At 33.9% G+C, this 20,745-nt stretch overlaps 1 protein-coding gene across 1 annotated transcript in view; it reads left to right on the plus strand.

Annotated features, from left to right (window-relative positions):
• Nucleotides 1-20,745, plus strand: part of LOC149947388 (tripartite motif-containing protein 2-like) — a 69,421-nt gene continuing 48,676 nt past the window's right edge. The window contains exon 1 of the mRNA XM_090172215.1: nt 1-293. Within this exon, the coding sequence (XP_090028341.1) occupies nt 222-293 (72 nt within the window). The 5' untranslated portion in view covers nt 1-221. The remainder of the gene's footprint in view (nt 294-20,745) is intronic.

Consider the following 20,745-nt stretch of genomic DNA (forward strand, 5'->3'; position numbering starts at 1 on the left):
TCTCCGCTATCCTCGCCTCCGCCCGCCGAGCGTCACGAGCCAGAGAAGCCTGCCTTTCGTGATCCATGCCAGACCAGTCGGCGACGCGATCCGATCAGACTGTACCTGGGAAAATTCGTTATAGTCGCCTTCGCAACGTGCTTTCACTGGCTTCATTCAATTCGTCTACATTCTAACCATGAAACAACAGTTGAGCGCGGGACCTACACTTCGAGCGCCTCATGTCCAAGACGTTCGTCCAAAGGCTCACCTTCCTTTGCGGAAATCTATGGAAGGGGTCGGACAGTTCTGAGGTAACGCATCTTTTAAATATACCGCTTCATTTATATTTATATAATATTTGAAATTAATTTCCGTTGATTGAGATCGGAACCTGTTGATTTAATTAAGAGCTGATTTTAAGTGACTCGCGGAGTTACGCGCGCGCGACTGAAAGCGTGGTGTTTTAAAGAGTCAATTGGGGTGGGGTTTCAGTTGTTACAATTTTGGGGAGGACGAGTCCACATATTATTTTTTTGCGATTCATTTCCCAGTTCTGTAAACCGTTATTGCATGTTCAGAAATATTATAATAAATAATTATTATTAATTCTTCTTATAAGATAGCGTAATATACAAATTTAATAAAATGAAATGAAGTAACATGTTGAGACCTTCCAGGATATACACAGCAAATGTGCAATATTTAGAAATTCGTATACGCTACAAACGTGCAATATGCTACAAACTGCCAATATTTAAACATATCATAATATACAAATGTCATATAATATAACATAACATAACATAGTTACATATCATAATATCGTAATATTAATAAATAATAATAATCAACTAGGCTAATACCCAAGGCACCACCTTAGGCCTAAGTCATCAAACGACTTTTGAAAGCCTTTAATTCAGGTGGCCGGGTTACAATGCGTAGGAGGGTGGTGACAAGCCCCGCGAGCCAACAGCTCCCTACACTAACTATCGTAATATAATATAATATAATATAATATAATATAGAGTAGTAATATCGGCTACGGTATTATGCCGTAGACCCTAATACAGTCGAAGGCGGGGAGCCGATATTACTCTATTATATAACATAGCAAAATAATATATTAATATAATATAACATAGTAACATAATAAAGTAATATCATATAATATAACATAACATAGGAACATAATAACGTAATATAATATAATATAACATAACATAACATAACATAACATAACATATAATAAATATATAGGATTACATAATATATAATAAATATATAGGATTACATAATATATAATATAATATGTATTAAATAATATTTATTACGGGTTTTATCGCCATTTGAAAATACTAGAAAATGAAACAGGAGTCTATAGTCTCTTAAAACTTCCACGCAGCAGTTTGTGAAGTTTGACCGCTGGCCATCCGTAATTCACTAGCCCCGAGAAGAATTTAAACAATACAATGGTAGCCACTGTAAACAGAACCGCTCTATATTGGTACACAACGTGTAGACGTATAGCGTGCAGAGTGCAACACTTACATTCGAAATTGGAAAGTTTATTTTGTTTGGCAAGCTGTTTTACGAGTACTCGATTCGATCGAAAATATATCCCAGCGTATAAAACTTGGGATGAGAGATTCGCTTAGCAAAATTTCGATATCGACTAGATTAGTGATATATTTTTGCGTCAAGGTGTGTAAATTAGACTGGCGATATTGGTGGGAATATTACGTAAAAGAGTTCAAAGCAGATACGACAAATGAGCGGTGTTTATCTCGGGCATCGACACTTGTTCATAGTTATCTCATTTCCTTTGAGACATCTCAATTAGATAATATTTCGTAGTATCAGTGTTACGGTTTAAGCGATATTCGCCTACCGAGGGTATTTAAATATATTGAAAGGCACTTTTACTTTTAGGATTTCAGTCTGATCGTTGGACTCATTCTACCGTTGCAAACTTTGCAGATTTAAATAAGATTAATAACATGTCGTATTTTTTAAATTGAAAAATAATGAATTCGTGCTAAACTACTACATTAATTAATTTTATTTAAAATCTTAAAAAAAGTAATAAAATCGTTTAAACTACGTTTTTTTATTGTAAATTTATGGCAAAACTTTACGGACAAAGGCCCAAAAGATCCCCATTTTAAGATTTTACTTAAACAATTATCCATGTGGCTAGTTCGATATTTTTAAATACATCGTTTTAAACCATGGACTGATGTAATAAATCATTTAGATTTAGATATTGAAACAGTGTATACAGTGATTTATGATTTTATGATGTAATTTATATGGGCTTGCAAGCTTTAATAAATTAATGTGGTAAAACTGGTGTCAACATAACGGTAAAGACCTTTTCACACGAGCCAACTTTTCAAATCAAAATGCTGAGTCAGCAAAAATGGATCACTGATCCATTTTTTTCTCGTGTTCTTTTTTGGTGGATCAACTCATCGAACTTTTATTCACACGAACCAACTAGTTGACTCAACTCAAGTTGGCACAAAAAGTTGGCTCGTGTGAAAAGGTCTTAAGTTAAATGATTACTTCTGTTAGAAATTTAGAAAATTCATAATTTTACATTTGTTTATATTATAATGTAGGAAATTTGTATTACTTTATATGAATTAATTATTAAATTGATTGCTTGATTATTAAATAACGTCCTCAACTAATCAAGAAAGTGATTTCTCTCTCGAGAAATAAAAGCAATTTATATCATAAATTTAATCCGGCACCAAAAAAGTTTTTTTTTAAATTGAAAGCACTTAAAATGTCATCATTTTTAAAGGAATGAAAGCGCTTGGCAAATTAAAACATCACTCACGCATTGTAAAAGTCTTCTCGAGGAATCAGATATTTGGGGGAAATGTTTTGACAAGTTGACACACTGTTTCTTCTATGCTCTAATTGGGTAATTACTCGAGGGGCTGATCACTCCCCGTAATCAGTGTACAAGCCTGTAGCTTTGACTGCACTAAAATGATTACGTAAGTGAGTACAGATTTATCACTACCAAAGGTTGTACTCATTTTTGTACTCCCGTAATCGGTGTACAGATTTTCAGAGAGTGGTTAGCCCCTCGTAATTACTAGTCTAGAGGGGATCTTTCTTGAAGACTTTCCACACGTTTTAATTCCGTCAAATTATTTTTGAACGGGTCGTGATTTAATAAGGATCGCTTTTGAAAGGACTAATTCAAGCGTGAGCTCTGGACGCATGGACAGTTTTTGAAAAAGGTTTTTATTCTAATCTTTACGATGTTTGACCGTAACCTTAAAAAGAGAATCTTTTTCATCATAAAACGAATGTTATAAATATTTTTTGAGGTAAATATGTCGTTATTATTTCTTTCTGTCAAAGAACGCGAATATTTTACTCTCGGAAAATGGGCTCGTAGCTTCTACCCTTTCAAGCTTCAATGATCAAATTTAAGCGCGTAGGTAGAGAGGTTTTCACGGTGAATTTCTCGCGGTTCACTTAAAAGTAAAATTTGTTGAAATATTTTATCATTAGGTAATATTTTCGGACCAAACTTTTACATTTGACATACTTACGGGGAGTTTCAGTTCGGTAAACGAACAAACCTTTACGTAACTACGATAACTGGGATAATCACGTATTTTAAAGATGGATACGTTTCAAAGGTGTTTATAATTTAACCAGAAATATTAATAATTTTTTTATAGCGGTATTTATCTGACCTTGATCTTATAATGCCTGCTAAATTAATGTAAAATATACATTAATTTTAATAAATGTAGATAATTAATGAACGCTTTATAAAATATCCGCATCGTCCAAAATTGAGTAGATAAATTTAAATTTATAATAAAGATTTGACCTACTAAAACGAAATACCCGGCAATTTAAATGTACATTTCGTTCCGTTCTAATTTAATTTATCTATTAAATTAATAATTTTATCTATTGTAAACTCGAAGTAACACGTTGGTTTTCCCCTAAATTCTTAATAATACCCTTAGAAATAACTTTAACTATTAAATATTCAAGAGGAAAAAGATAGAAAAAAAGAATGTAAAAGTCAGCCTAAACGAATTGCTTCATTCCGAACTAGATGAGGTAGGAGTTGTTTGTCCTCTTTGACCTTCCATAAGTACCATCGCTACTCGACGAGGGCCCAAAATAACCCCCCGGCGAAGCCCCAAGACGGCTCGAGCTTCTTCGCGGGGGTAATAACGGCGAATTGACCCCTGCATTTTTTATGAGTTCCCGGCAATAACTCGATTGCGGAAGCGATGCCTCTTCGTTCGAGTATCAGCCTCTCCAACCCTATACACGCTTGGCTTGTTATAATAGATTTCGTAGCTACCCATAGGGTCGCTGACCCGAAACTAAATATGGCCAACTTGGGTTACTGCCTCGAACCGCCAATTTTGGGTGATTAAGGTTCTTTTCCGTGGTTTTGCAATGTTAATTGCCATTGACGTGTTCCATCGGGTATTTAAGGAACTACAGTTCGAAGTTATGTAGGGTTGCGAGAGGAGTCGTTCCCAGCTTGTAGCGCAGGGCGAAAAATATGAAAAACTCCATCCATAGAGTTTGCAAGTTCTCTCCCCACTGGTATTTTTCCCCGAGTTCTTGGTTCCCCTTCTCCTAAAAACTTTTAGAGGTTATCGGTAATAGAAAAAGTAGCATAAGACCCAAAAGTGTGTCAGCTGTACCTTCGCGCCTATTAAAATTTCTAGTGAGACCTAGTCAGACTATAGACTACATAACCTACTAGTTGGAAAAATACTAGCAACATTATAGTCTGGCGTGATTTTCTCTCTTCGACTTACTCGCCCGTAGACATACGTTCTAAAACGCCTCACTCGGCGGCGCTGGAGTACCTCGATTTTGATGACGTATTTTCCGACCCCCCTTCGTTTCCCTTTTTTACTTTGCGACAAACTCTCATTAACTACTATACCGTTCTGACACACTTTTGGGTCTTATGCTACTTTTGGTAATAGGGAGCTGTGAACTCACGTGGCACGAAGGGCTTGTCACCACCCTCCTTCGCAATTTAATCCGCTACTTGAACTAAATATGCATTAAAAAGATTACTCGGGTCTAAGATGGTGCCTAAGGATATTAGCCTAGCTGATTATTTTTATGATTATTATTATTTAATAATAAAAATGTACGTCAAATGTAGTTTATACATTTAGTTTATAAACCACGTTTTTGCTCTCAAAATATTAAACTTAGCCATAAAAATCCATCAACTCCAGAGGTGAAGCAAAACCTTTTGTAATAATTTGATTCCATTTTAAATTACCTCTATACAGAATGCCTGTAAAACTCGGAGAAGCTATTCCCGTAAACAATATAGCCGTTGAAAATGTTACGCTTTCAAATATTTACGAGCCATTATGCATATTTTAGTACCCAATTTTGATTACAGAGGTTAAGCCAGCGACCGTAAACGTGTAGGGGAAACTGGTAGCTGAGTGTAGGAGTGACTTTTTGTGTACAGCCTGCGACTTTTACAAGTTCCCGCTACTCGTTTTCTGTCGCTGTCTTAACCCGTCTAATGCTTTTATACGAATGTAGGAATTACGCGTCTAAATAATTTGAGGTTTTCCTTCGTAAAGGTATATTTCCATAAAAGATGATTGGGAATTCAAAATATTCAATGGCGTTTGACGTAGTTAGAAATATTTCTCTGGATAAGTGGAATCAGAAGAAAATAGGGGAAGTACGTATCTGTAGCTTTGAGCCATAGAAGTCGTCGTGTGACCCACGAAAATGCCTTTTTACGCATAATAAACCAAACTGAAAAAGTAGTTCCACTTTTGTTTTGATTCAACTCGGCTATAAACGACGAAAGCAAATACGCCTTAGCTCAATTAGCAGAGAATGAGAAGGACATTATGTTACAATTGTTCTATTTAAGAAAAATTGATTTTTTAAACGATGTATTCATCCGCGATTTCCCGCCAAACCGTTTTGGCGCAAAAATTCGTGAAAAGTGACGCCTTTCCAAAGCTGACTAGAAGCGTACTTCCCCCTATTTTCTTCTGGTGGAATTTCGCTTGGTTAAGAAAGCGTTGCGCCGTTGCTTTGACTAGAACGTTTACGTAAGTAGCTCCCAAGTGGCGGCGGGAGGGCTCGTGTTTACTCAATCCCCCCAATGTTCATTTACACCCCCCACCCTTCATCAACGGCACTATACACTCTTTTTAGAAACGTTACTGGTCGCCGCCATTATCGTACAGACAACCAACGAGCAAGCCCTCTACCGCAGAAATTTCATCCCCCCAAAACCGGTTTTTTCATCACCCCCCCCCCTAGACTGTAAGGTAATGGCGGTCGATTGGGAAGGCGCGTTTTAGAGTTTATTGTTTACTATCTATCTAGCGCAGATGGATGGTAAAAATAGACATTTGCAGCGCCAATACGGTTTCTCTCGTGTTCCATACAGTATCCTTATTGTAAATTACTAAATCGTACGGTTTCGAAAAGTCTTACATCTCAATATAATGGATTTTTTCCTTCAAATTAATCCTTAATGCATTTTTGATCGACCTGTTGCTGCTGACACTTTGTTATAATTTCGAAACAAGTGCTGCTTTGGTTTGAATAAGGCGTAATTTTAAAGCCGTTTCAGAGCGTGAAAATTGGTTATTAATAGCTTAATATTATTGTTATTATTTATTGCGAAATAATTTAAAAATATTATATCAAGTAATTCATCACGGCCTTATAACAGTCGCGGATTTTTGGTGTTATTCAGAAACCAGCCCTGAATTTAAAGTTAAATAGTTTTCTAACTGAAATTTCTGGGTAATAATAATAATAATATAGCCGTATTTCTGATGGCTACCTATTTGATGAGAAGCAAAATGTATTCATATTTTTAAAGTGTTGTTAATTTTCCGGAAAAATAAAATGCGGAAAATTTTCCAGTAAAGTTTCCGGAAAATTTTCCGCAAATCGGAAAAATAAAAATTTGAAACATAAATTACCTTTTAAGGGTAGAGGTCGGGGATGGTTAACTTTTATTCAATAGATAAAGCTCTCAAAATTATTCGTAAAACGTTTTGATCAAGTAATTTATATTTCTGAATTATCCGATTAATTTTTTTATAAATTTGTAAAATTAAACGGAAAAACGAGGTTTTTTTCGATAAAAAGCTAAAATTTTCCGAATAAGACATGTTTTTTTAATTATTTTCCGAAATATTAACCGGAAAATTTCTTTGTTTAAATTTTTTTCCCGAAAAAAATCAATTTAATCATGGATAATGATTAACCGTCCCCGACCTCTATTTAAGGGTTTTTAATGTTTTTAACTTTTTATCGATATAAAATGTCTAATATCAGTAAACATACTACAAAACATTAATAGCGTTACATTGTTAATCAGTTTAAACTAGTCTAGAGGTTTAGATTTACTTTCAGATTCGAAAAAATGAGGCGAAAATACCGCTTTATTTCAATTTGCAAGCAATTTATTAGACTAATCATGGAATGAAAACGTTTTTTTATTTTTTTCGGAAAAATACGGAAAATTTTCCGGAAAAAAGAACTCGGTCATTTTCCGGAAAATTTTCCGACTTACAACACTATATTTTTATTTTAAATACTTATCTTACACAATTTTAAAATTTATACAGATGTTAAGTTTGTTATATTATTTTTGTAACAATATAAAAAAATAATATAACAAACTTAACCTCTGTATAAATTTTAAAAGTGTCACCAACATGTTTTTATACAGAATAAACAAAGTTTGAATTGAATTGAATCTTATGACACAAATATTAAAATTTTATTTTAAATGTAGGTAAACGTTTTTAAGTCTTTTTCATTTTTTCTAATTTAATGTCCCTTTAATTTCGTGTGCCCTTAGAGTGCTTTAGATTCTAAAACTATTTGCCCAAACATGATCTAATCTAAAACACCTTTGTTTCAGTTTTACTAACACAACCTTATTACCGTAAACTAATATAAATAATAAACGGGTGAAGCCCACGTTTAGGAAACGTATAGGAGCGTAGTCGTAGCTTTTTGTGTACAGACTGTTTATCCTAGAAGTTTCCCGTTATTGCAAACTTAACCTGTCTATCGAGATCGACGCGGGAAGCCATCTTTAACAAGCGATTGAGTCACGTCGAATAGAAATATATCACCTGCTCGATACAAGCTCTACATCGCTTAAATCTTCATATATACAGATACCAGCTGATATAGCTACTAGCTAGTCATCCACGGACAATTAATCCTGCATCCAGGTACGGCTTTTACTCTGCGAAAGCCAGCCTAAGCATGCGCCAGGGCCAACTAGCCCACCGGTAATACCCAGGTACCCTAATGGACCATTTTCAGCAGATAGCGCCCACAGGGAACACGTCACTCTGTATACGACTATAATTCGTAGACCGGCTGACAGTCGCGACGCCGCGTTCCAAATAAACGCTATACACTTTTTTATTTATAAGCTTTCTACAAGTATCATCTGACGCAGCACCTATACCCGACTCAATTTCACGTGACATCTGTTTGCCACGCGATTTCAATTATGCTAATGTCCACACGCTGATACGTACAATTTATGCTATTGTAATCTATTGATAAGTGTCTGCGCGTAGGTGTAACTCTGAGAAAACGTCGGCTTCTTTTTTCTTGAAGGAAAAAGGATCTTTGTTTTTGCCTTTAGTTAAAAGTCGCGTATTTTTCCGTTTGAACGCGTGACCTCAAGTCGTTGCCTCTTTCTGTCTTTCCATCAACAAATATTGAATTATTTTCGTAGTGTAGAAAAGGTGGAATTCTTAGGTTTTATTACGATGACGGATCGCGTGTTAGCTATACGAGGGCGCAGGATTTAGAGGTCAAGGTCAAGGTCTTAATCGAACCCGCTCGTGAGATCTCTCTCACTTTTAATGTCATTTGATATCCTCTCCTATTTATCTCCCTTTGTACCTTTTCTGCAGCGAAATAGAATTCCTAATAGGCTTTAAGTTTCGTCATACGGGGAATATCATATGTCATCGACTAATTTAATCTACGTTTTTATCCGTAAAACGAAATTTCGAGATCTTTTATATTTCAACTATCTTTGTAGAGGTCGGGGATGGTTAACTTTTATTCAATTGATAAAGCTCTCAAAATTATTCGTAAAACGTTTTGATCAAGTAATTTATATTTCTGTATTATCCGATTAATTTTTTGATAAATTTGTAAAATTAATCGGAAAAAACGACGTTTTTTTCGATATTAAGCTCAAATTTTACGAATAATACATGTTCTTTAATCATTTTCCGAAATATTAACCGGTAAATTTCTTTGTTTACATTTTTTTCCCGAAAAAAAATCAATTTAAACATGGATAATGATTAACCGTCCCCGACCTCGATATCTTTGTCATCCGTTTATATTTTGAATCTTTCAATACATAAATAATTCCTATTTTTAAGTTTCATTTAAACTATAGTTGGTCGCCGACCTCAGGAATACATTCTTTGAATATTTAATTTGCGGTGATTTCATTTTGGGGTGTTCGCAATATAGTTTATAACACACCTTCGTATAGGAGATAGTTAATATTGTGTATTTCCAATTCTGGGCAAAGACATGTGCACTCAAGCCTTGGGGTTCGGGGTTTAAAGCCCCTAAATTTTAAGAGAAAGTCAAATACATCCAAGCGGTTTTTTTTGTACATTTTTATCTGCAGTTTGGTGATAATTTATATTAAATTACGATAGATTTTGGTAAATACAAAGTGTAATTTGACGCAAAAGCCATATTTATTTCAAATCGAAGACGTCACGTGTAGAAGATGATCAAATGACTGGACATTTTCAAGTGTGGGGTGCTTTACTTTAAGCCATTTTTACCTCTCTGAGGGTACTTTGTACCCTGGAGGGGTTATACAATCACCGTGTCTGTGGGTGGGTGTGTGTGTCCTGCGAACGCGTACGCATTTTCGGGGCAAAGTGTAATCACTGCGTACGCTTTGTGTTGAAATCACCGCGTTCACAGTTGCTAGGGCTCTTTGCGTTCGCAGTTGCTAGGAATTAGGGAGCGAAGTCTAACGGATGGCAAAACCACCGTTTGACGGTGAGCGTTAACGGATATAATGCGGTTGGGTTTGGTTTTGATGGTTTTACGCTCACCGTCGCGACAGTGTGGATGCAGTTTGCTTGGATATTACGTTATTTTAATGTTTATGTGTAGGGTGTGAATGTTTAGTTTGTGTTATGACGGTTGTGGGTGTTGAGTGTGTTATGTTAGTATTGGTTATGTTAGTGTTGGTTGTGTTAGTGTTGGTTGTGTTAGTGTTGGTTGTGTTAGTGTTGGTTGTGTTAGTGTTGGTTGTGTTAGTGTTGGTTGTGTTAGTGTTGGTTGTGTTAGTGTTGGTTGTGTTATGTTTGTGTTGGTTGTGTTGGTTGTGTGTACGTGCATTTTCTCTCCAACTTTTTCTTGTTGACTTTTGGGACGGACCGAATGCTGAGTGTTTAACAACCTCTCAACTTCCAATGGCAGGGTTTCCACCAATTGTTCACGGTATTCGTCTTAGTGTCTATTAGGGTCTGCTGGAAAGATTTACTCTAACACCTCAGCCACCGACGCTTGTTAAGCTTCGGTGTTTTTCAAAAACAGCTAAGCGATAGTCCTTTACGCTGTTATAAAGTTATTGACGTCAATTTTACCTCTCGAGATATATCTTTAAGGATCATCTCGAGAAATTAATCCCACTAGGGACAATTCTTCCGAGGAGAGGTATATTTTGGCAAGCTTGCCAACTTGTTATATTTAACTCTTCAATTTGAAGAACGTTTTGCGATGGGAAATCCGCACCTACGAGTTACCACGCCACTGTTCCATTTTCCATAGAGTTGTATTAATAATCAGCGCAATATCAACTTATATTTCAAAGGCCGCTGTGCAATAACACATAACGTGCGGAATACTTGAAAGGCCATCATCGCTGTCATATTACGAACCAGTTGCTTATCCCAAAACCAAACCAATACACTCTTTTGGATGGAATTTTGCTGGGCACGTTCTTGGTTAGTTTTTCCCCTTTAACCCCCGCGTCTAGACTCCCCGGGGGCAAATAAGAGGGCTAGTAACGAACGGCGTGAAAAAGAGTCTATAACCCCTTTAATGCAAACATTCCGCCCACTTTTTGTCGCGTACGATCGTCATTGTTTATTAATAGCGCACTCGTAAAATGATTACAAGACGTTTCGAAAGACAACCGTTATTGCGCCTTCGAAATTTACATAAAACGAATACAAATTTCGTCATGTATATTGTATAAGGGTGATAAAAGCCACGAGCCCGTGAGTCGCCTTTCTCGGAAATTACGAAGTAAACAAAGTTTATTTTTCTAGACAAGAGCGAAATAATAATTCCCTCCAACCGCACTCTCTTATAAATAGAGAGATTCAGCTAAACCTCGTAAACGTTTTAACAGGAACGTTGGGAATGAACTGCGTTGTATTTTTCCAGACAACTACAGAATAATGTCGTTATAAGCCGTAAATAGAGTAGTTCAGTAAAACCTCGTAAATTGTCTAACGGGAACTTCAAGAACGCACTGGCAAAGCGTGGCTCATAACGTAAGCCGCTAAATGGGCCGATACTAATTTTGGCATGCAAACTCTTTTTGCAAACTTTACGCAAGTTTTGATATTTTCAGAAATAGCCAATAGTTTACAAATCAAATACTAATTTGCGCAAGATTTTTGATAATTTCAATTCTATTTACCTCAGATATCATAGTTTGCAAAAATATACTATTTTGCGCAAGGTTTTTGCCAATAATAGGGAAAAGTTTGCAAAAACTTGCGCAAAATAATATATTTTAACAAACTATGATATCTGAGGTATATTGAAAATACAAATAATAGGGAAAAGTTTGCAAAAACCTTGCGCAAAATTAGTATTTGATTTGCAAACTATTGGCTAGTTCTGAAAATCTTGCGCAAATTAGTATTTGATTTGCAAACTATTGGCTATTTCTGAAAATTTTGCGCAAATTAGTATTTGATTTGCAAAATATTGGCTATTTCTGAAAATCTTGCGCAAATTAGTATTTGATTTGCAAACTATTGGCTATTTCTGAAAATCTTGCGCAAATTAGTATTTGATTTGAAAACTATGGGCTATTTCTGAAAATCTTGCGCAAATTAGTATTTGATTTGCAAACTATGGGCAATTTCTCAAAATATCAAAACTTGCATTATATTTTGTTAGACATGTACGGAATAATAGCGTTTTTAGCCTTAAATACAGAGGTTAAGCGAAGCACGTGTACGGAAGCTTCGTAATGGTTGGCACCATAACGGGCCGGTGGACGTAACAGTTCGTAACGTCGGGCACTTTCTAGTGTCGATCAAGCCACTTCGAGAAGTCCTATAAACTACGCGGAGCTCAAAATGGATGGAAAATGGGCAACCGCGTTCAACTCGTTAAACTTCGCTCAAGCTGAAAGCGCGGATTGGCGCGGGGGAACTGTTACCAAGGGCCATTCCCAAATACTAAGAAGAAAGAGAGGAGAATGCTTCACCTAATGGGAAGCGGAAACATTCTCCGGATCGATGCTTTCGCCCAGAAACAGACTCGCCCGCAACATCTTCTCGACGGCTCCCAAATGATCCCGCGCACTACGTATCCCGCCGACGCCACACCAAGATCAGACGTCCCTTTGCCGTCTACCAAAAGCGGAACAAGCTCATTTGGCCCCTTTTAAAACTAGACCATCCCCCCCCCCACTCGCTTCAACCCCCTCTTTAATACGGGTTGTCCGAATGAAAGGACCAACTCCCGCGTTTCGCTAAAAGTCTCTTTTATTGCCATATATCTACGTCTTGGCTATTATCAAATTCGCATTGCGCGTTATGAGACTCTACAGCCTTTCAAAAGAGAGGTTAAGCACTCGAGAAGTATAGGAATACAGTCACACGACCGACTAAATTGGTTCAATACTCAGTTTGAAACTAACTATGGAAAAACGGTTTCGATGCTAGTTTATTCGAAGAAGTTCACACTGGCTCGAGGGGCAGGTCACTTCCTTGATTAACGACGCACCCCTCGAAAGCTTAAATCCGATTTAATCGTGATTATTTGGATTAAATTCAATTTAATCACGATTATGTTGATTAAATCATGATTAGAATGTTTAAATCTCATTTAATCACGATTAAATGATTAAAATGATAAAATCCTGATTGAAAGGATTAAATCGTGATTAAAATGATTAAATCGTGATTAGAAATTAGAACGAGAATCAAACACAATTGCGATAGAACCATCAATATTAATAATTAATATTAAATGATCGTACTTTAGTTTTGATTTTAATTTTAAAATCTTGATTCGACCGATTATATTGATTAAATCGTGATTAAAATGATTAAATCGTGATTAAAATGATTAAATCATGATTATAATGTTTAAATCTCATTTAATCACGATTAAATGATTAAAATGATAAAATCCTGATTGAAAGGATTAAATCGTGATTAGTATGATTAAATCGCGATTAGAAATTAGAACGAGAATCAAACACAATTGCGATAGAACCATCAATATTAATAATTAATATTAAATGATCGTACTTTAGTTTTGATTTTAATTTTAAAATCTTGATTCGACCGATTATATTGATTAAATCGTGATTAAAATGATTAAATCGTGATTAAAATGATTAAATCGTGATTAAAATGATTAAATCGTGATTAAAATGATTAAATCGTGATTAAAATGATTAAATCGTGATTAAAATGATTAAATCGTGATTAAAATGATTAAATCGTGATTAAAATGATTAAATCGTGATTAAAATGATTAAATCGTGATTAAAATGATTAAATCGTGATTAAAATGATTAAATCGTGATTAAAATGATTAAATCGTGATTAAATCGTGATTAAAATGATTAAATCGTGATTAAAATGATTAAATCGTGATTAAAATGATTAAATCGTGATTAAAATGATTAAATCGTGATTAAAATGATTAAATCGTGATTAAAATGATTAAATCGTGATTAAAATGATTAAATCGTGATTAAAATGATTAAATCGTGATTAAAATGATTAAATCGTGATTAAAATGATTAAATCGTGATTAAAATGATTAAATCGTGATTAAAATGATTAAATCGTGATTAAAATGATTAAATCGTGATTAAAATGATTAAATCGTGATTAAAATGATTAAATCGTGATTAAAAAGATTAAATCTTATTAAAATGTGTGAATCTGATTAAATCCTGATTTTAAAAGATTAGATTATGATTATTATGATTAAATCTCGTTTAAATCGTGATTAAATTGATTAAATCATGATTAGATTTTTTAATCTTGATTACCCTGATTTAATCACGATTACCCTGATTTAATCATTTTACTATTATTAAGACTCACCCAAAATGGGAGTGACCTGTTCTCCCACTGGCTTTACGTAGCAGCTATAAAATCTTTATTGCGTGCTTTTACTTTATAATAACGCAGGATACATGACGACGAAGTATTTAAGTATAGACTGCAGTTCAATGGGCTTTTACCATGGTTGTAGCAGCGTCTAATTACTTCATCGCAAAAATATAACCACAAAATGCTTTATTAAGTGTTTAACTAGTTAGTTAGTGGGTTTTAGTGGTTGTGTGACCGTGGCTTAGGAGTGCGCGACGTTTTCCAGACGTTTTGTCGCGACGCTGTCGAAAGGTTACAAAGGCGGACGAGACTTTGCTAAAGCTCTTTGTCTCCGGTGGACGGAAACGAGAAATTAATAGCGCTATTCGACCGTTCGTCTTGGTTACAAAGCGAGCGGCATTTTGGAATCGCGCGTCAAACTGTCACCGTAATTAGTTGTATACAGAGTGCTTTCGTCTGATACGATTTTGAAAACTTGTCACGTCACAGCCATAGTGTTAATAGTGGCCGCCATGACAGTTACCCTTTTTGATCAATAGGCAAATTACATTGATGACGTCTTGAGTTTCGAATTGAAAGCACTCTAAATTGGGAATCAGGGCGGCTTTACATGATTTTGGGACAGGTTTCGGGAAGATTCTTATTTTCACGATCCGTCCGCTTGTCGTTTTTGTTTTGCTCTTGCTCGATTCTTTCTGTTATCGCTTTGCGTTAAGTTATTCGTCTCCGGATCGAGCGATTGAGTCAGTATAAGTTCCAGATTCTTTAGCAAAGTTCCGCATTTTTTGGCACAACGCTTACGTCTTTTTCGTTGAGGGGCCTTGGGATTTTAGTGATGCATTATTCAGCTTACGCGCGATCCTTTCCGTAATGGACGATGACGGAAATCATATACATCTCATTTCGAATTCTGATGGTTTTATGGAAGAATCCCTACAAAATACAAAAGCGAAGAGACACCGCTCGAAAACAAAAGACATTTTTGTTTTTGCAAGCGTCTCTCCTCGTAGACAAACGAAACTATGACTAAACCAACCAGCCTTTTCCTTGTATACGCGTGTTCAATTTTTTTGGTGTTTAGTGAATTGTTATGTTACATTTATTTTTTTGAGATTTCGGTTAATCTTAATTTTATTTTTTCGCAATATTTCCAACGTTTTAATATATTTTATAAAAGGCATCTAAAAGTCTTTTGACAATTTAGAAGATACCGGAAGTCAGACCACCTTAATTATTGCGACACTGCCTAAATATTAAGAGTTTAATAATTATCATTTTCCGATTAAAAAACGATTATTGATCCCCTTTTTGATATGAAACGTGAATAGAAATATTAAACTATTTTTAAATGATTCTGGAGTTTTTGATTTTGATAATGTTATATCTGAGTGTTTTTAATTTAAAAATGTTTTGCGCGTAACTTCCATTGGCGTTTCCAGGAGGGGGGCATGTGCCCCTTGTGAAACGTATGGCTGTATGTTCAATTTTAATTTAAAATATGGATATTACACCCATAATGTCCATTTTATAGTTCATGTTTCATTGTTCAAATTATAGTGACCGTTGAAACAGTAGTGGTCTAGGTTATCCCAAGCCGTTCACATTTCAGCAATATTTTCGTGGAAAAAAATAAAAAAAACCGCAAAATATGTAGCAATTGGGGGTTATTTCTATTTCAGGAACACGTTTTTCGAATGAAGCCGTGAACTTGGGAAAAATATTTAAAATACGAACGGGGCATTGTCCCGACTACCATCATAAATTCGAAATACGTAAAATAAAATTCGCGAATCTGGCGAGTTTTGTCACGAGATAGATTACAGCCAACGGGCTTCGGGACCCCGTTTGCTCTTGGATTTCCCCCTCGTGATAAATGCCCGCGAGGAATAGGGGACAAGCGCCGAAGTCGGGTCGCCTTTTTAAATAAATCGCCTTTTCGTGTCTGTCTTTCTGGAAACGAGAATGTACGCTAAGTCCGAATGGCGTTGGACTGACAGCCGACTGTCCTTTTCTTTATTTTCGAGTCCATTACGCGTCGTTGTGGCGCGTATTTAGAGCGTGATCTATCGCCGCCATTGTCGTCACTGCACCAAGAGCGAAAGGATCGGGTGAGTGAGGGGCGTGCCGAATCCCTTTCATTATCACGCGAAGGGCAGGGGGATCGGATCTTGTCAGATCGCCATCTATCGTCTACTTTGGGGACGTCAAACGCGGCCTAAAACGAGACGGGCAAAACACGCGACGAAATTGTAATAATCCCAACCGAAATTCCGTCTTCATCCATCTTGGGGGGAAACGATCATTAATCTCGGGAATACGCGTAGTAGCAAATAATAATTATGTAATCAGTGAAAGTGACGTAATACTCAGACAACAATGTTCATCGTATGTTCGGAATTTTGGCATTTGTGGCTTCGGAACAGATTTGATGATGTGGTGAATTCCAATTACAGTTTTCCTAAAATCTTACTGAAATTTTATTTGCATCCAATGTTTCACTTATCTTAAAAAAATTAGAATTCCAATTACAGTTTTCCTAAAATCTTACTGAAATTTTATTTGCATCCAATGTTTCACTTATCTTAAAAAAATTAGAATTCCAAATACGGTTTTCCTAAAATCTTACTGAAATTTTATTTGCATCCAATGTTTCACTTATCTTAAAAAAATTTGAATTCCAAATACGGTTTTCCTAAAATCTTACTGAAATTTTATTTGCATCCAATGTTTCACTTATCTTAAAAAATTAGAATTCCAAATACGGTTTTCCTAAAATCTCACTGAAATTTTATTTGCATCCAATGTTTCACTTATCTTAAAAAAATTAGAATTCCAAATACGGTTTTCCTAAAATCTCACTGAAATTTTATTTGCATCCAATGTTTCACTTATCTTAAAAAAATTAGAATTCCAAATACGGTTTTCCTAAAATCTCACTGAAATTTTATTTGCATCCAATGTTTCACTTATCTTAAAAAAATTAGAATTCCAAATACGGTTTTCCTAAAATTTCACTGAAATTTTATTTGCATCCAATGTTTCACTTGTCTTAAAAAAATTAGAATTCCAAATACGGTTTTCCTAAAATCTCACTGAAATTTTATTTGCATCCAATGTTTCACTTATCTTAAAAAAATTAGAATTCCAAATACGGTTTTCCTAAAATCTCACTGAAATTTTATTTGCATCCAATGTTTCACTTATCTTAAAAAAAATAGAATTCCAAATACGGTTTTCCTAAAATCTCACTGAAATTTTATTTGCATCCAATGTTTCACTTGTCTTAAAAAAATTAGAATTCCAAATACGGTTTTCGTAAAATCTTACTGAAATTTTATTTGCATCCAGCGTTTCACTTATCTTAAAAAAATTAGAATTCCAAATACGGTTTTCCTAAAATCTCACTGAAATTTTATTTGCATCCAATGTTTCACTTGTCTTAAAAAAATTAGAATTCCAAATACGGTTTTCCTAAAATCTCACTGAAATTTTATTTGCATCCAATGTTTCACTTATCTTAAAAAAAATTAGAATTCCAAATACGGTTTTCCTAAAATCTCACTGAAATTTTATTTGCATCCAATGTTTCACTTATCTTAAAAAAATTAGAATTCCAAATACGGTTTTCCTAAAATCTCACTGAAATTTTATTTGCATCCAATGTTTCACTTATCTTAAAAAAATTAGAATTCCAAATACGGTTTTCCTAAAATCTCACTGAAATTTTATTTGCATCCAATGTTTCACTTGTCTTAAAAAAATTAGAATTCCAAATACGGTTTTCGTAAAATCTTACTGAAATTTTATTTGCATCCAATGTTTCACTTATCTTAAAAAAATTAGAATTCCAAATACGGTTTTCCTAAAATCTCACTGAAATTTTATTTGCATCCAATGTTTCACTTGTCTTAAAAAAATTAGAATTCTAAATACGGTTTTCCTAAAATCTCACTGAAATTTTATTTGCATCCAATGTTTCACTTATCTTAAAAAAATTAGAATTCCAAATACGGTTTTCCTAAAATCTCACTGAAATTTTATTTGCATCCAATGTTTCACTTATCTTAAAAAAATTAGAATTCCAAATACGGTTTTCCTAAAATCTCACTGAAATTTTATTTGCATCCAATGTTTCACTTATCTTAAAAAAATTAGAATTTAAAATACGGTTTTCCTAAAATCTCACTGAAATTTTATTTGCATCCAATGTTTCACTTATCTTAAAAAAATTAGAATTCCAAATACGGTTTTCCTAAAATCTCACTGAAATTTTATTTGCATCCAATGTTTCACTTATCTTAAAAAAATTAGAATTCCAAATACGGTTTTCCTAAAATCTCACTGAAATTTTATTTGCATCCAATGTTTCACTTATCTAAAAAAAAATAGAATTCCAAATACGGTTTTCCTAAAATCTCACTGAAATTTTATTTGCATCCAATGTTTCACTTGTCTTAAAAAAATTAGAATTCCAAATACGGTTTTCGTAAAATCTTACTGAAATTTTATTTGCATCCAGCGTTTCACTTATCTTAAAAAAATTAGAATTCCAAATACGGTTTTCCTAAAATCTCACTGAAATTTTATTTGCATCCAATGTTTCACTTATCTTAAAAAAATTAGAATTCCAAATACGGTTTTCCTAAAATCTCACTGAAATTTTATTTGCATCCAATGTTTCACTTGTCTTAAAAAAATTAGAATTCTAAATACGGTTTTCCTAAAATCTCACTGAAATTTTATTTGCATCCAATGTTTCACTTATCTTAAAAAAATTAGAATTCCAAATACGGTTTTCCTAAAATCTCACTGAAATTTTATTTGCATCCAATGTTTCACTTATCTAAAAAAAAATAGAATTCCAAATACGGTTTTCCTAAAATCTCACTGAAATTTTATTTGCATCCAATGTTTCACTTGTCTTAAAAAAATTAGAATTCCAAATACGGTTTTCGTAAAATCTTACTGAAATTTTATTTGCATCCAGCGTTTCACTTATCTTAAAAAAATTAGAATTCCAAATACGGTTTTCCTAAAATCTCACTGAAATTTTATTTGCATCCAATGTTTCACTTGTCTTAAAAAAATTAGAATTCCAAATACGGTTTTCCTAAAATCTCACTGAAATTTTATTTGCATCCAATGTTTCACTTATCTTAAAAAAATTAGAATTCCAAATACGGTTTTCCTAAAATCTCACTGAAATTTTATTTGCATCCAATGTTTCACTTGTCTTAAAAAAATTAGAATTCCAAATACGGTTTTCGTAAAATCTTACTGAAATTTTATTTGCATCCAGCGTTTCACTTATCTTAAAAAAATTAGAATTCCAAATACGGTTTTCCTAAAATCTTACTGAAATTTTATTTGCATCCAATGTTTCACTTATCTTAAAAAAATTAGAATTCCAAATACGGTTTTCCTAAAATCTCACTGAAATTTTATTTGCATCCAATGTTTCACTTGTCTTAAAAAAATTAGAATTCTAAATACGGTTTTCCTAAAATCTCACTGAAATTTTATTTGCATCCAATGTTTCACTTATCTTAAAAAAATTAGAATTCCAAATACGGTTTTCCTAAAATCTCACTGAAATTTTATTTGCATCCAATGTTTCACTTATCTTAAAAAAATTAGAATTCCAAATACGGTTTTCCTAAAATCTCACTGAAATTTTATTTGCATCCAATGTTTCACTTATCTTAAAAAAATTAGAATTTAAAATACGGTTTTCCTAAAATCTCACTGAAATTTTATTTGCATCCAATGTTTCACTTATCTTAAAAAAATTAGAATTCCAAATACGGTTTTCCTAAAATCTCACTGAAATTTTATTTGCATCCAATGTTTCACTTATCTTAAAAAAATTAGAATTCCAAATACGGTTTTCCTAAAATCTCACTGAAATTTTATTTGCATCCAATGTTTCACTTATCTAAAAAAAAATAGAATTCCAAATACGGTTTTCCTAAAATCTCACTGAAATTTTATTTGCATCCAATGTTTCACTTGTCTTAAAAAAATTAGAATTCCAAATACGGTTTTCGTAAAATCTTACTGAAATTTTATTTGCATCCAGCGTTTCACTTATCTTAAAAAAATTAGAATTCCAAATACGGTTTTCCTAAAATCTCACTGAAATTTTATTTGCATCCAATGTTTCACTTATCTTAAAAAAATTAGAATTCCAAATACGGTTTTCCTAAAATCTCACTGAAATTTTATTTGCATCCAATGTTTCACTTATCTAAAAAAAAATAGAATTCCAAATACGGTTTTCCTAAAATCTCACTGAAATTTTATTTGCATCCAATGTTTCACTTGTCTTAAAAAAATTAGAATTCCAAAT

This window comes from Leiobunum rupestre, chromosome 4 (genome assembly GCF_980474605.1).
Source record: "Leiobunum rupestre chromosome 4, qqLeiRupe1.1.hap1, whole genome shotgun sequence".
In the NCBI taxonomy this organism is placed as follows: domain Eukaryota; kingdom Metazoa; phylum Arthropoda; class Arachnida; order Opiliones; family Sclerosomatidae; genus Leiobunum; species Leiobunum rupestre.